The sequence below is a fragment of the Leucopleurus acutus genome (genome assembly GCF_964270905.1).
Source record: "Leucopleurus acutus genome assembly, chromosome: 20".
NCBI classification, from domain to species: Eukaryota; Metazoa; Chordata; class Mammalia; order Artiodactyla; family Delphinidae; genus Leucopleurus; species Leucopleurus acutus.
This window is the reverse complement of record NC_139162.1, coordinates 19,613,998-19,631,315: the sequence shown is the minus strand read 5'-3', so window position 1 is coordinate 19,631,315 and position 17,318 is coordinate 19,613,998. Positions and strand designations below refer to the sequence as shown.

General features: G+C 37.5%; 1 protein-coding gene across 1 annotated transcript in view; it reads right to left on the bottom strand.

The window, feature by feature from the left end:
- The window catches only part of TERB1 (telomere repeat binding bouquet formation protein 1), a gene marked incomplete at its 3' end in the record, with an annotated part of 43,181 nt that extends 30,461 nt beyond the window's left edge, over positions 1–12,720 (bottom strand). Inside the window, exons 1-7 of the mRNA XM_082863237.1 lie at positions 12,579–12,720; positions 5,964–6,074; positions 5,646–5,774; positions 3,590–3,721; positions 2,384–2,444; positions 2,174–2,289; positions 1,948–2,070 (exon numbers count right to left, since the gene is read on the bottom strand). Of these exons, the coding sequence (XP_082719363.1) occupies positions 1,948–2,070; positions 2,174–2,289; positions 2,384–2,444; positions 3,590–3,721; positions 5,646–5,774; positions 5,964–6,074; positions 12,579–12,621 (715 nt within the window). The 5' untranslated portion in view covers positions 12,622–12,720. The remainder of the gene's footprint in view (positions 1–1,947; positions 2,071–2,173; positions 2,290–2,383; positions 2,445–3,589; positions 3,722–5,645; positions 5,775–5,963; positions 6,075–12,578) is intronic.
- Positions 12,721–17,318: the final 4,598 nt, after the last annotated feature.

Here is a 17,318-nt window from a genome sequence, read left to right as displayed (position 1 = left end):
TACTGCACTGACTTGGATGTCCAGTCAAATAATGAGAGTGGCCATCCTTGTCTTTTTTACAATCTTAGGGGGAAAGCATTAAGTCTTTCACCATTTAAGTATGTTAGCTGTAGTACTTTGTAGAAGCCCTTCATCACATTGAGGAAGTTCCCGTCTATTCCTGGCTTACCAAAATCTTCTGTCATGAATGTATGTTGAATTATGTGAAAAGCTTTTCCTGCATCTTTGGAGATCATATATTTTTTCTTTTCTAGTCTATGTATATTGTGAATTTCCTAATGTTAAACCAATCTTGCATGCCTAAAGTGAATGCCACTTGGTCAGAATATATTATCCTTTCTATATATTGCTGGATTGATTTGTTAATATTTTGTTATGGATGTTTGCATCTATGATCATAAAGGATATTGGGCTACAGTTTTCTTGTAATGTCTTTTTCAAGATTTAGTGTGGAAATAATGCTGCCCTTAAAAGTTTGTTGGGAAGTGTTTCTTCTACTTGTATTTCCTGGAATAATTTATGTAGAATTTTTTTTCCTTAAATGTTTGGTAGAATGAACCAGTGAAGCCTTTTTTCTTTTCTTTTATTTATTTTTGGCTGCGTTTGGTCTTCGTTGCTGCGTGCAGGCTTTCTCTAGTTGTGGCGAGTTGGGGCTACTCTTCGTTGCAGTGCACGGGTTTCTCATTGTGGTGGCTTCTCTTGTTGTGGAGCACAAGTTCTAGGCACGTGGGCTTCAGTAGTTGTGGCATGCGGGCTCATAGTTGTGGTTTGCAGGCTCATAGTTGTGGCTCGTGGGCTCTAGAGCACAGGCTTCAGCAGTTGTGGCGCACGGGCTTCGTTGCTCTGAAGCATGTGGGATCCTCCCGGACCAGGCCTCAAACCCATGTCCCCTGCACTGGTAGGCGGATTCTTAACCACTGTGCCACCAGGGAAGCCCCAGTGAAGCCTTTATGACCTGGAATTTCCTGTGTTAAGGTTTTAAACTACAAATTCAATTTCACTATTAGATATAGGAATATTCAGGTTATCTATTTCTTCTTGAGTGAGCTTTTGTAGTTTGTGTCTTTCAAAGAATTTGTCCAGTTCATTTAAGTTATCAAATTTAATGGCATAAGGTTGTTTCTACTATTCCTTTGTTATCCTGTTAATATCTGTTAAGATATAGAGATGTCATCTCTCATCTCTTATAATTTGGGCCTTCTATTTCGTGGTTAGTCTGGGTAAAGGATCCATTTTAGTGATCTTTTCAAAGAACTAGCTTTTGGTTTAATTGATTACACTGTTCTTTTTCTATTTCATTGATTGCTAATCTTCTCTTTGTTATTTCCTTTGTTATGCTTACTTTGAGTTTAACTTGCTCTGATTTCTAGTTTCTTAGGTGGAAACTAATATAATTGATTTGAGACCTTCCTTCTTTCCTATGCAAGCCTTATTGCTATAAATTTCCATCTAAACACTGATTTTGCAGCATCCCACTGTTTAATTTTGTGTTTTCATTACCATTAAGTTAAAAACATTTCTAATTTCCTTTATGATTTGTGATTCATAGGTTTGTATTTTTATTTTGATGTGGGTTTTTTTTAGTACTGTGTTGCTTAATTTCTAGATATTAGGGACTTTTTTAGATGTTTTACTTTTATTAATTTCTAATTTAATTCTATGTGGTCAGAGAACACTCTCTGTGGGTTTTTACAGTTTTGCTGTGTAGGTGTTCTGTTTTGTGAGGATATATGGGAAGACTCAAAACTATGCTGCCACCACCATCTTCCCATATCTTCTTAACAACATCTATTTTTAAGATTTTCTATGTATAAGATTTTAACTTATACAATAGTATAAATGGATCCAAAATGACACAACTTACTGGAATTCATTAATTCAATAGGTTTTTGTTATGCTTTAAAATATGTTTTTTAAAGTATAACCTAGAGAAGAATGAATACTTACTGTTATTTGCAAGAGTGAGTCCAATAAATGAGCAAATAGGGCGAATTATCTCAGGTTTCGTGCAATTTATTAGCCAGTCATTAGCATGTGGAAAAAGTGAAGAGCAAAGCATTTGATTTTCATCTGAAAGGAGAAAAAGGCAATCATATTTTAATATACTTGGAAAATATCAGTTTTTTATTTGTTTTTATCTTTATTTTTATATGTAAATATTTGAGATAATTACCATTTTGAGGATTGTTGACACAGACACACAGAGTACTACACACTGAAGACCACAACTGATAACTCTGGAAAACATTTTCATCTGACAAATTCAACTCATATTTTGAAAGGACTGTCCTATTAGGTTAAATAGAAAAGGAAGTAATTAATACAAATGTGTTAAGGTCTTAAGAAATCAATAATTAATAACAAGAAATGTATATTTACTTACTTGAACAACTGTGATAGAACTGAAATACAACCTGTTTCTCTCACAAGCGTCTGTCCAGTCCCTTAAAAAAATAGCCATATATTACATGAATATGACTTCTGTTTAGAAAATAATTTTGTAGAAATGGAGAACAACATTTAAGTAGTATTTTTTTAAGTAGCTTTTTTTTTTTTTTTTTTTTTTTGCGCTTCGCGGGCCTCTCACTGTTGTGGCCTCTCCCATTGCAGAGCAACAGGCTCCGGACGCGCAGGCCCAGCGGCCACGGCTCACGGGCCCAGCCGCTCCGCGGCATGTGGGATCTTCCCGGACCGGGGCACAAACCAGTGTCCCCTGCATCGGCAGGCGGACTCTCAACCACTGCACCACCAGGGAAGCCCAGTAGTATTTTTAATAAATAACTTTCAGTCACTTTAAAGTATTATAAAGTACAATACAGAATTACAGTAGGTAAAAATCTGTAATCAAGATTATTACGGAAAATACATTACTTACGTTTAGAGAATGATAGTATTCAAATTTCCTCTAAAAATTGCAAAACACTTATTTTGCATGGTTCTGTGTTACAATACCAAAATATGCTCCAAAATAGAAAAAAAATTAATTCAAAACATAAAAATAGAAAAAATAAAATCTAGAAGCATTTAAAATGCATATAATATTTCTAACAATTTGAAGATTTAAATAAGCAATGTTAATAAAATAACCTTAGCCTGGGCAATAGGTATACAGGAACACTCTATACACTACCCTTGCAACTTTTCTGTAAATCTAATAAGATTGTTCCAAAATAAAAACTAAAACAACAACAACAAAAACAAAGTAAAACTTTCGCCAAGAGATACATGAAATTTAACACCATTGCTGACTGATAAAATGACCTTAAATACAATGATAATTAAATGGCCAATTCAGTGGAAAATCAACCAAACTAATTCATTAAACGCTCCCCTTTTGCTTTTAAAGCTGTTTCTTTTCAATGTTAATTAAATAATGCAAATCACTTCAGTATTTTTTAAAATACTAAATTAATAAATATCAAACAATTAAATGCATGCTATTAATTCTCTTTTCTTTAAAGCTGTAGTTCTCAGAAGTTAGTAAGATTAAAAAAGGTACTGACATAAAGACTAGAATAAAAGGACTAATAATGACTGTTCCAATTTATTATTTTAAAAATATTTCCATAACATAAGAGAATGTACTTACTATTATTTGAAACTAGAACCAAAATAACATAGACAGACATTCTTTTCAAATTTGTGTTTGAATCATTGTTAGATAAGAACCAAGTTAAGTCTTCAAACAATTCTGAAGTGCACAAAGTCTGCTGACAGTAAACTGAAATATGAAAATATAATTTTAATTTCTATGTATTAGCACAGACAAGTTTTAAAATATGCTGAACAAAATATAAAATTGCCATATGGACAATTCTCAACCAATTCTCATTTCACTGACATTTATTAGTCATAAAACAAATTCTGACAAACTTATGTGCTTACTCAATTAACAGACCAAAGAAGCAATATTTTAACCAGAAGTAGTTGACTACGTTCTAAACATGTATTGCAATCTCACAGAATTTCCAATAAAAGCCTAACTGAACAAAAATTTAAAATAAAACATGACCAAAAAATTGACGATAAGTAACAAAACATAGCCAAAGAAAAATTTAAGAAAATTCAGAAACCTGCTTTAGAAAAGAAGGACAAATGATACTTGTGGTATTTTTAAAGACTTTTCTAGATATAAAAATATCTTTCCCAAAGACAAAAATGATACCTACACGACAGGAGAGGCTTTTTGGTGATAATCATGCAATAAGCAGAATTTTTAAAAAATAATATGAACACATATATCCAGTGTCTAGAATAGCTTTTAGACACTCTCAAAGGCAAAGGCAATGTCTTATTTATCCCTAATGCCTAGCACACAGCTTGGTTCTCAACAAGTGGTGAAGAAATATTTAACGGTTGAAAATATAAGAATATAAAGTTATTTGACAAACTAATAGTTTAGATTTAACCTCATTTCAGGTATGCTACAGAAACATGTTTTTGTTGGCCATACAGAAAGCATATTTATCCACATATAAGATGGCTGTAAGTTATCTTCATATTTTGATTCAAGTACCTGGATATATAGATAATGAACAGAATAGAAAAACTAGAAATAGACTCATTAAGTGATAATGGTAGCATCTCAAATCAATGTGAAAAAGATCTACTTTTAATAAGAAGTGTTGGGATAGCTGGATTGCCATATTAAAAAAAAGATAGGGCTTCCCTGGTGGCGCAGTGGTTGAGAGTCTGCCTGCCGATGCAGGGGACATGGGTTCGTGCCCCGGTTCGGGAAGATCCCACATGCCGCGGAGCGGCTAGGCCCGTGAGCCATGGCCGCTGAGCCTGAGTGTCCGGAGCCTGTGCTCCGCAACGGGAGAGGCCACAACAGTGAGAGGCCCGCGAACCGCAAAAAAAAAAAAAAAAAAAAAAAGATAAAACTGGAACCTTCACCACATCATATCCCAGGAAAAGTCAAAAAGAATAAAACATGTATAACTAACAAATATAATCATACAAGTACCAAAAGAAAACATGGGTGGATTCCCCTGTAATCTGGGAGTATGGAAAATTTTCTTATGATTCAAAATCTAAAAGCAAGAAAGAGAAAGAATGATGAATTTTTATTTTTATAAAAATAAAAAACATTCATATGGCAAAAAAAAAGCATAGTAAAAGACAAAGTAAAAAAAATGTTTCCAACTAATGGCAAGAAAAATTGTGAAAGATTTTGAAATGGATGATAACAATTACTGAATGTCCTGTCTAGCGCACCCTTCTAGATTATTTGTCTTTTACTGTCTTTGGGCTATTTTATAACTCTGTAAATTGTAGAAAACTGATATTAATGCAAGTTATTCTTGTCCACAGAAATGCAAAACATTTTGACCGGTAGAACATAATTGATTTTTAACCTGCAGACACTGACCAGTTATGTGTCTATTCCTAAATTTCAGCTTTCCCAAATGCCTATAGTATTGTTTTTTGCCATTACTTTTGAAACAGTTGTAACATTTCACTCGTTCCCTCATTAGTTAATAAGATAAATAAAATCTTTGGTATGCATTAATTTAAATAAAATACCTGGAAAAAACTATCCAGACATGTAAAAAAGGAATTGAATTCTAAAATTATTTTTTAGTAGTTTGTTAAAGTATAACACAATGATTAAAGGATAGTGAAATAAAGTTTTCTTATTTTACCATTTTGTTCTGCAACAGCTCCTAATGTATATAATGCTGCTTCTTTTACCATACTATGTTCACTTGACTTTGCAAGATCTTTTACAAACATCAAACCACCAATTTCCCGAAAATAAAGACCTGCATTACCTGTAGAGTGTGCAGACAAAATAAAGAAGAATATTTATTGTAATTATTATTTTAAGGACAATAAATCACATGAACCCAGTAACATAATATGTAAAATAACTGAGTAGAAGAGAAAGAACTATGCATATTTCATATATCACAATACTAAACAACTAGAATCACAAATAAAAATTCACTATCATGTCTTACTGTTTTGTTGGCAAATTGAATGAATAGTGACCAGAGCTTCCTTTTGCGAAAAAGCATTGTCCATTTGATACTTCAGACACTCCAATAATAAGTTCAGGTCAGTCTTCATTCCTAAAGAACAAAAATTTCATTATTTTAAACCAAACATTTCCTTTCAAAATTTAACCATTTAAATTTCACACTCTAAATACATATCTTTGTATTTGCTTTTTAAATAATATGTATTACTTTTTAAAATCTAATAAGCAGGGGCTTCCCTGGTGGCGCAGTGGTTGAGAATCTGCCTGCCATTGCAGGGGACACGGGTTCGAGCCCTAGTCTGGGAAGATCCCACATGCCGCGGAGCAACTAGGCCCATGAGACACAACTACTGAGCCTGCGCGTATGGAGCTTGTGCTCCACAACAAGAGAGCCCGCGACAGTGAGAGGCCCGTGCACCGCAATGAAGAGCGGCCCACGCTCACTGAAACTAGAGAAAGCCCACGCACAGAAACGAAGACCCAACACAGCCAAAAACAAATAAATAAATAAAATTTTTTAAAAATCTAATAAGCAATAAAGATATGTAAAAGAAAGATGTTCCTTAGATAATATAACTTGAAATGAACTTCTTATAATTATTTGATTTTCCCTTTGCATGAAATATATGAAAAGAAAATCCAAATATTATTCTCTTTAATTAAAGCCACATTGGTTTAAATATCTGCTATTTAGAATGAACTGAATGAAAATGAAAATACACTATATTAGGGGCTTCCCTGGTGGCACAGTGGTTAGGAATCCGCCTGCCAATGCAGGGGACACGGGTTCAATCCCTGGCTCAGGCAGATCCCACATGCCACGAAGCAACGAAGCCCGTGCACCACAACTACTGAGCCTGCTCTCCAGAGCCCGCGAGTCACAACTCTTGAAGCCTGGGCGCCTAGAGCCCATGCTCTGCAACAAGAGAAGCCACCACAATGAGAAGCCCACGCACCGCAATGAAAAGTAGCCCCGACTCGCCACAGCTAGAGAAAGCCCGCGCACAGCAACAAAGACCCAACGCAGCCAAAAATAAATACAATAAATAAATTTTTAAAATACCTTTAAAATAAAAGTAGTGTTTTCTGAAGTGAAGATAAGCCACAAATGGAGAAAATACTTGTAAAGCACATATCTGATAAAAACATATCCAGAAAACATACAGACCTTTCAAAACTCAACGAGAGCAAACCATCCAATAAAACAATGAGCAAAAGATTTGAACAGACAAAAAAGATACACAGATAGCAAATGAGCACATGAAAAGCTGCTCAACATCATTAATCATTAGGAAAATGCAAATTAAAACCGTAAGGAGACATTATTACATGCCCACTAGAATGACTAAAATTTAAAAGACTGACCACAACATATTTTGACAAGGATACAAAGGAACTATAACTCTCATATACTGCTGGTGGACACATAAAATAGTACAACCACTTTGAAAGTTTAGCAGTTTCATAAATTGTTAAACATACACCTAAAATTTGATGCAGTCATTCTACTCCTAAGTACTTACTCAAAATAAAAGGAGATATATGTACATACAAAGACTTGTACACAAATGTTCATGGTGACATTATATGTAATAACCAAAAATTGTAAATAACTGAAATGTCCATCAGCAGATGAATGGATAAAGAAGTTGTGGTATAACCATACAATGGAATACTATTTGGCGATAAAAAGGAACTAACTATTCATACATACAACCACATGGATAAATCTCAAAATACTTATGCTGAGTGAAATAAACTACACACAAAGAAGAGTATACGATAGTATACTGTACAATTCCACATACTGAAAAAACACAAACTAGTCTACAGTAATGGAAGGCACATCAGTGGTTGCTTGGGGAAAGGAGGTCCAGGAAGGCACAGAAGGGAGGTATTACAAAGGGACATGAAGCTATGTTCACTATACTGATTATGCTGATGTTTACACAATGCTGGGTATATACACATGTTAAAATTTATCAAAATACAAAGTTTAAATATTTATTTACGGGCTTCCCTGGTGGCACAGTGGTTGGGGGTCCGTCTGCCGATGCGGGGAACGTGGGTTTGTGCCCCGGTCCAGGAGGATCCCGCGTGCCGCGGAGCGCCTGGGCCCGTGGGCCGTGGCCGCTGGGCCTGAGCGTCCGGAGCCTGTGCTCCGCAGCGGGAGAGGCTGCAGCGGTGAGAGGCCCACGTACCGCAAAAAAAACAAAAAAACAAAAAAAACCATATTTATTTACAACTAAAAGGAAACAACAGACAATCATTTCCCTATAAAATTCTTTACAATAGCCTTTAAACAATTTCTTGTCTTGGTTTTAAGGATTTAAATAAAATTGTACATAGACTTTGACATAATGCTTGAATTAATATTTAAAGTTTTCAAAGATATAGGATGAAAGGAGGAAAAAAATATAGAGAAGCACACTAAAAAAAAACAACTAAGATCTATTGTGAATCAATTAGTCTTCCTCTTGACAGAAATTCAACTGGCAATTTGGTTCAATGAAATAGTTCATGACTCAATTTGTTAGTAAAATATCATAGTACAAAGGTTATCACTGAGTTGTCTTGGAGTAACAGCAAACTTTTATTGATCATGTTCTACATTAATAGAAACCATAAGAAGGTTAGTGTGACTGTACAGATATCAATAAGCCATTCATCATCAATAACAAGCCAAAGAGGATTTTTGATGGGGCATGGTGATTTTCAATTCTAGGCACAGAAACTTTTTATGTACTTTTCTTAATTCCTTCTGTACTTCTTTTTCATACTTTCATATTTCCTATCATAATCCCTCCCTTCCCAGACAAAGCACCTACTGATAACTACAACTGGGTTTTTATCTTCTCCAGGCTATGCAAGCTAGCTCCTTCAATAACTCCTGAAGAAAATAAACAAGCAAACAAAAACTGAAGTGTTTACAATACCAAAACCGCAAGCAATAAAAGCAAATTCAATAAATTGGACTTAAAACTGAAAATTTCTGAGCTTCAAAAGGTATCATTAAGAATGTAAAAAGACAACGCACAGACTGAAAGAAAATATCTGCAAATCAGATATATCCAATAAGGGGCTTGTGTTCAGAATACATAAGGAACTCCTAAAACTCAACAGTAAAAGACAACCCAATTAAAAAGCATGCAAAGGATTTAAATAGACATTTCTCCAAAGAACATATACAAATGGTCAATAAGTATATGAAAAGATGCTCAATATCATTAGTTCTTAGGGAAGTACAAACTAAAGCCACAATTAGATACCACTTCACAACCACTAGGATGGCTATAATCAAAAATAGTCTAACATTCTGACCAAAGATTTGGAGAAATTGGAACCCTTATACATCGCTGTGGGAATGTAAAATGGTACAGCTGCTTTGGTAAACAGTCTAGCAGTTCCTCAAAAGGTTAAACATAAATTTACCATAGATTCAGCAATTCCACTCCTGGGTATATACCCAAAAGAAATGAAAACATATGTCTACCCCAAAACTTATACATGGATATTCATAGCAGCACTATTCATAATAGCCAAACAGTGGAGACCCAAATGTCCATCAACTCTTGAATGGATAAATAAAATATGATATATCCATTCAATGGAATCATTCCACAAAAAAGAGGAATGAAGATACTGAGACAACATGGATGATCCTTGAAAACATTATGCTAAGTGAAAGAAGCTAGTCAAAAAGGCCCACATATTATGTGATTCCATTTATATAAAATGTCCTGAATAGGCAAATTTAGAGACATAGAACAGATTAGTGGTTGTCTAGGGTTAACAGGGGTGTGTGTGTGGGGCGGGTGACTGCTAAAGGGTACAGGTTTCTTTGAGGGTGATGAAAATGTTCTAAAATTGATTGTGGTGATGGTTGTACAACACTGTGAATATATGGAAACAAGTGAACTGTATATTTTAAATGAGTAAATTACGTGGTATGTCAATTACATCTTAATAAATTTGTAGGTATACGTATATATTTTTTTAATTACTGGTATGCTCTGCAGTTGACCTAATGACTGAAGTGGCCCCAATCACAGTTCTTTTGGGTGATTGATATGGATGCTGGGAAAGACACAGTCTCTCTCCTTTGCAAGTCGCAAACTGTATGTAAATTTGGCTATTCACTTCCAAGGCCAAATCTGGACCCTTGTCATTCATTAGTCAGAACAGCTCTACCACTGATATTTTCAACTCCATTATTTCATTTTCTGAATATTACTCCTAATTCTTTCAACTGGCTTACTTCCTTATTCTATTTACTCCTTGACCCCTATGATCTCTACTTCCTTTACTCATGTTCTCAGAGACTTGGTTTCATTTCCTTCCCTCTTCATCCCAGATCCCATGATTCATCACAACAACCATTATCTTGCTAGGATTCCTTGGACTCCTTCTCCTTCTACCAAACATGTTTTATAATCCTAATTGTGACTCAAAACAGTTTCTTTTCTCTGCTCTTTCAGCTCAAATTTAGGCATTGCTAAAAGGAAAAAAAAATTAAGCAGTTATGCCATTGCAGATATTTGGTATGCATTCCAGGTTACACCCCCCTACTCTACTCAGCAACCCCACATGGTCAGCTCCATCTCTAATTCCCTTTTGTTGATTCTCCCATTTTCCTCAATGGCTACTCCAAATCTTCAGCTCTCTTCAAACCTCATCTCTTTCTCTTCCACTTCATGTTTTAATTTCAGGCCTCCCAGAAGTAGACCATGAAACAAAAATTTGAGTGCAAGTACTTTTTTGAAAAGATGAAACAGAAAGGGAAGGTAGACACAAGCAACCCCACCAGGAAACTCTGGGAGCTAGGGTAGAGCCATGTGTCTCAGAGTCATCCCAGTCAAAGTGTGGAGAGTATTTATCTATCAGCTCCCGTCAGTTGTTTAGGGCTGATTCCAGAGAATAAGCCATTAATTATTTGTCATCTCTGTCTCGGCCTTGCTCTCTGGGCAAAGCAGGTTATAAATGCTATAATAAACTCTCGGTCAAAAAGACACAGATGTTAGGCCTTCACAGAATTCCCAGAACACTTTCCACAACACAGAATTCCTACAAAAATATCTGCAGCCACACCCATTCTTACCTCTTCCTCTACAATATCACACCAGGACCCAGCTCCCATCCTGTTCATGGTTAACACATTCACCTGTGTTTTGGGATCCTGCAATGACTACAACTACAGTTGGCCCATGAACAACACGGGGATTAAGGGCACCGACCCTCCACTCAGTTGAAAACCCACATATAATTTGTAATCCGCCCTCCATATTTGTGCTTCCACATCCTCATATTCAACCAACCTCAGATCATGTAGTACTATCAAAAAAAATCTGAATATAAGTGGACCCACACAGTTCAAACCCATGTTGTTCAAGGTTCAACTGTACTATAGTTTTTTTCTTGCCCAGAATGATTTCCCTCTTCCTTCTTGTGGTTCCTTCGGAGAACATTTCCTCACAACTCTGAGTTTCCCAGTTGTATGAACTGATACGTTTCCTTTTTTTTCTTGAACTAGTTTGAGTTGTATTTCTCTCGCATACAACTCAAAAGGCACTATTACAGGCCTATGACCTTCTTTAAAATATATTCATATAACAAATCTTTATTGAATGTCTACTATGCATCCACTCTGTATCAGATAGGGATTCTGATTCCAAGGAACTCACAATCTGGTGATAGAGACAGAAGAGGATGTAAGTAATTCCCATAGTGTGATAAATGATCTGAGAGGAGCATCTCCAGCAATTATCCCGTCTTTCCAGTTTCTTCAATTTCTCCCTCTCCATAATCCCCACTCCCTCTTCACATATTCTCTTATCTCTATACCTCTTATAAGACTCCTTAACATTACATCCTCCCTCTAGTTAATGCCATATATCTTCAGACAAGCTTTTAAGAAGAGTAAGCTATTCATACTGTCTCCAGACTATTTCCCACCCAGACCTCAATATACTGCAATCTGGCTGAAATCTATTAAATTTACTATTAATAAAACAAAAGACCTCCTAAATGAAAAATCCAGTGGATACTTCAGTCTTCATCTGTGATACTTAACACTGAGGCTCTTGGGTAATCTTTCTCAAAGCATTCTCCTAAGGCTGATTTCCAAAATACCACATTCCTGACCTTTCTGAAATGTTTTTCTCGGTCTTTTTTTGAGGGTCCTCTTCCTCAGTCAAACCCTGATGTGATGGGGTCCATTAGGGAATACTATTCCCCATCCTTTTCTATTTTAATATTTCCTCTCTGGTTAACCTCCTTTATGCCCATGAATTAAATTTCCATTTTTCTGAGGACAGCTCTGAAATTTGATGGTGGTCCTCTCAGGTTTCCACTGTTCTTATATATACCTCCATTAAATCAGCTATCATATGGTATTCTAATTATCAACATGCCATCTCCCATTAGAATGTCAGTTTCCTGAAGTCAGTGTGACAGGCACAGAGTAGATGCTTAATAAATATTCATGTAAATTGCTGAATAATTCTTTCATTTCCTGGTGCCTGTCAGATAATCTGCAGTATATCCCACAAATACACTATAAAACAAATTCCAGATATATGATCCATAAATTTCTCACCTTGTATTTTCTTTGCGTCCTCACTTTCCATGCTTGTCTGCATTCTTTTACCTATATTTCATCTATAAGATAAAGGTATTTTCTCAATTTAAATCAATTTTGAGAACTCCAGAATTATATATGCAAAGGGGTAGGAAAAGAATAGTTTTCTCAAACCAGAAGAGCAAAGATTGAATCTGAAACTTATTAGGTGTGTGGTATTAGGTATGCTTAAGTTCTCTAAGGCTCAGTTTCCTCATCTGTAAAATATAAATTTCCAACTTCATAGAGTTGTTACAAGAATTAAATTTGAAAACATACATAAATGCACCTCGCACTCAAGAACTACAGGCATTCAACACATTTTATTAAACAAACACAGGAATGACTGGTTGACTGAATCTAGTTGCTCCACTTCTGGTTCTCCTTCCTTATTTTCTTTTCTGTAAATTTTTATCCCATGATTTCAGATTGGGCACTCCTCCATGAACCAGAGGTTTAAAACACAAATATGCACACACTCTTTAGATGTGCATTTCTCTTCACAAGCTTAGCTTAATACTAAAATTTTTTCTAACAACTCATGGTTATTTTCAAGCTTAAACCTCTGTTTATATTCATTAGATGAATTTTAAAAATAACTGGCAACCCTGATACGGCCTCTCACATTCTTTAAAATGCTAAACTGATTTTTTAGAAAAATACATCAGAGTCCAATTAATTTCTTAGAGCTATAATTCAGGACTCACAGAACTCTAAAATTCTTATTTACTAAAGCACTGGGTGGTTAAAGAGAGATAGTTAATTATCCTTTCTTTCATTTTAACTCTCAAACTGAAAATTCCCAAACAAAAAATTTAATGATAAATATGAGAATCTTTTATAAAGTAATATACAAATATTTACTAGTTTTGTCATTTTTTTAACCTAAATATTCCATTTAAAAAGGAATGGGTAGGTACATCATAGTATATCCACAGGACAGGATATTGTTACAAGAATATTGACATTTACTTGAAATGTTTGACAGTATGGAAAAATGCTTATGATACAACGTAATCAAGGGCTTCCCTGGTGGCGCAGTGGTTGGGAGTCCGCCTGCCGATGCGGGGGACGCGGGTTCGTGCCCCGGTGCGGGAAGATTCCACATTACGCGGAGCGGGTAGGTCCGTGAGCCATGGCCGCTGAGCCTGTGCGTCCGGAGCCTGTGCTCCGCAACGGGAGAGGCCACAACAGTGAGAGGCCTGTGTACCGCCAAAAAACAAAAAAAAAACAAAAAAAAAAACCAATGTAATCAAAAGAGCAAGACTCAAAATTTTATCTACAGTATGACCCCAATTATGTAGAGGCAAACATAAAATAAAACTAGATGGAAAAGAGCAACATATTAACACTTGTTGTCTTTAGCTGGTGGTGTTTTATTTCACTGTTTTTCATTTTTCACGAGTTTTATAATAGAAGCTTCTAATGTTCAGCAAGCCCAATGATAGACCAGGCTCTATAAACCCCTATAAACCTTATAAATACTATCTTTTTAGTCTTTACAATAACCCTACAGGGGAGCTGTAAGGATAAAGATAGATGAGGAGAAAGTAAACAATTTGCTCAAGTTCAAACAGCTAGTAAGTGCCAGAGCTAGAATGGGAACCAAGAAAATCTGAGGCAAGGGCTACACTCTTATCTTGTTATACTGCCTCCTACATATAATTTGGAGACATATTATAAACAAACATACTATATGTCTGTTTCATTTATACTATATATAAATGAAAATTTACAGGAAAATTTACATCCTTTTTTAAAGGTTGCATTATCTTTGAGCAAATGGGTTAGGATTTGGAAAAGGACTAGATTAAAAAACAGCCTGTTAAAAAAAAAAGACGTACCACACATGGAGGTTTTTGCTTTGTGAGGGAGTTTAAGGACTATTTCCTTAATTTTAATCAGTCAATCTATTCTGCTTTTTAATATAATTTTCATATTTAAAGAGGGATATGTTTTAAATTGAAGCTGACAACACAAACTACCTTCTGTTCCCCTTTGTCTGTCTTTCTTATACTGTTTTCTAATAAATGGTTACTTTGCACAGTAAAATAAGATAAAGTTTGCCAAATATCTAGTAGCATTAATACAAGTCATCTATTTACCTGCTACATGCTTAAAAACATCCACAGCAAAGGACAAGTTATGACTTCTAAGGGAGGAATAACTATAAAATTATATTTAAAAGTATAAAATATAGTATAATCCCAAGAACAAAATCATCTGCCCAATAAAACATATTATTAAGTATTTTCAGTAACTTAGTGAATAGATGCAGACTGCCATGAACAAGATTTCAAAATTATTTACTGTATTCTCACAGGGGGAAAAAGGGATTTTTTTTCCCGGTAACAGGAAGAAACTATCCTACTTACAGTTTGCGCTCAATCAATTCCCCAAAACACTACTGTTAAATTCAAATTCAAGCAAGAAAATGAGCTGAACATTCCTCTTTTACGTGGCCTAGAAAATGTTAACATGAAAAGCTTTTTGAAATCTAAATAGCACCCTCAAAATATCTGAAAGATAAATGACATCTTTCTGTGCATAAGGCTGGCAGGGCTGAAAATCCCACCATATCTGCCACCACTAAGTTGTTGACAGTGGATCCCCAGCTTGGGCTCATACCAAGTGGAAACTTTCCCCTAAAGTAGGAGAGGCAAGGGAGAAACGGCCAAGATGCAAGTAATGTAACGTAAACTTTCTGTTACAATAGTTTAGACTGAGAAAAAACAGTCGATCAGGTCCAGAAACAGGCTGAGGGTACCAGGAGCCATTTCACTACAACATCAACACTCCCAGCCTCAGGAGACTGGAGCAGCCGTTCCGCATTCATCCTCATCACCTCATCCCAGTTTCCACAGGTAACCGATAGACATCTTCCCCAGGAGAGAAGACTAACTCCACCCTGTTTCGTCCATTTGCACTCATTAACACCACGACCTGGCTCACCTAAAGAGCTGGAGGAACTCCTTTTGAAGAGCACAGGTGGTCCCTCGGGCCCTTCCCTCCTAGACCAGGGTTCTCCAACTCCTGCAGGGACGTGGCCGCTCGTTAGCGGCCCGAGGCCGGCTCCACCACGGGCGATTCACCGGCAGGCCAGCGGGTGGGTCTGAATGTCCGTCCCGTTAACGTGCCCTGCCCCTCAGGTGACGCGGAACACAGGTTCCCACCCCCCGATCTGAGAAACAACTGCCCCAGCAGCGCCGGCCAGGCTCTAGCCGCCTAAGTCGTACGTGACAATTCTCTTTTTGCCTGTGCGGGCCTCAGCCCGGGGCAACCGCCTCCTCAGAAAGGCCTCATCCCGCCTCATCGCCCCATCCCCTCATGTGGGTCGGTTAAGAAGGTTAGAGCGGGGCGTTCTGCATCCCGGACCTTCCACAGGAGGCGACGGGCGGGTTCCGAGGCGGGGCTGAGGCAGGACCCAAACGCGCAGGGAGTGGAGGCCGCGGCCTTCACCCTTAAGTCGCAGCGCCCTGGGATTCGCCCTTTCTCCCTCGCCGCCCGCCTCGCACGACGCCCGACCTGGTTTCCCGCCGAGAATACCCGGCGCACTTCGGTGGGGCGGGACTTCCGGCCGCACCGCCCCCACGCCGAGTCTCTCGCCGGCCACTGCTCACCCACATTCCAAAGGGCGGCGGATAGCAAGTGTGCGCCTGTTTAAGTAGTGGAAAGTCGCAATATAAAGGGGAAATCCTCTAATCTCACTGCTCCCTGTGTAAAAGGCTTTCTTTGCTCAAAGGGGCGTTCGCCCGAAGGAGTTAGAACGGGCTCTGGGGTCGCTGAGGCCGGCGTCGTGGCCTCGGGTAGGTGTGCGCAGGCGTGGGGAGGAGGCCGTCTGAACCCCAAGCACTGCCATCATTAATCTTTTACAACCTTCCCTCCTCTTTGTATCCTGTTCTTGTTTTCTGGTAAAACTATACATATGAAATATGTCTTTTTAAAATTGTATTTAAAAATAATTTTTTAAAATTTATTTTTATTTTTGGCCATGTGCGGGCTCTCTCTAGTTGTGGCTACTCTTCGTTGCGGTGCGTGGGCTTCTCACTGCAGTGGCTTCTCTTGTTGCAGAGTGCGGGTTCTAGGCGCACAGGCTTCAGAAGTTGTGGCACATGGGCTCAGTAGTTGTGGCTTGCAGGCTCTAGAGCGCAGGCTCAGTAGCTTGTGGCACACGGGCTTAGTTGCTCTGCAGCATGTGGGATCTTTCTGGACCAGGGCTCGAACCCGTGTCCCCTTCATTGGCAGGTGGATTCTTAACCACTGTGCCACCAGGGAAAGCCCCTTTTATTTTTAACATCTTTATTGGAGTATAATTGCTTTACAATGTTGTGTTAGTTGCTGCTGTAAAACAAAGTGAATCAGCTATATGTATACACATATCCCCATATCCCCTCCCTCTTGCATCTCCCTCCCACCCTCCCTATCCTATCCCTTTAGGTGCACACAAAGCACCAGCTGATCTCCGTGTGCTATGCAGCTGCTTCCCACTAGCTAGCTATTTTACATTTGGTAGTGTATATATGTCTATGCCACTCTCACTTCCTCCCAGCTTACCCTTCCCCCTCCCCGTGTCCTCAATTCCATGCTCTACATCTGCATCTTTATTCTCTACATCTGCATCTTTATTCCTGTCCTGCCCCTAGGTTCTTCAGAACCTTTTTTTTTTAAGGTTCCGTATTTATGTGTTAGCATACAGTATTTGTTTCTCTTTCTGACTTA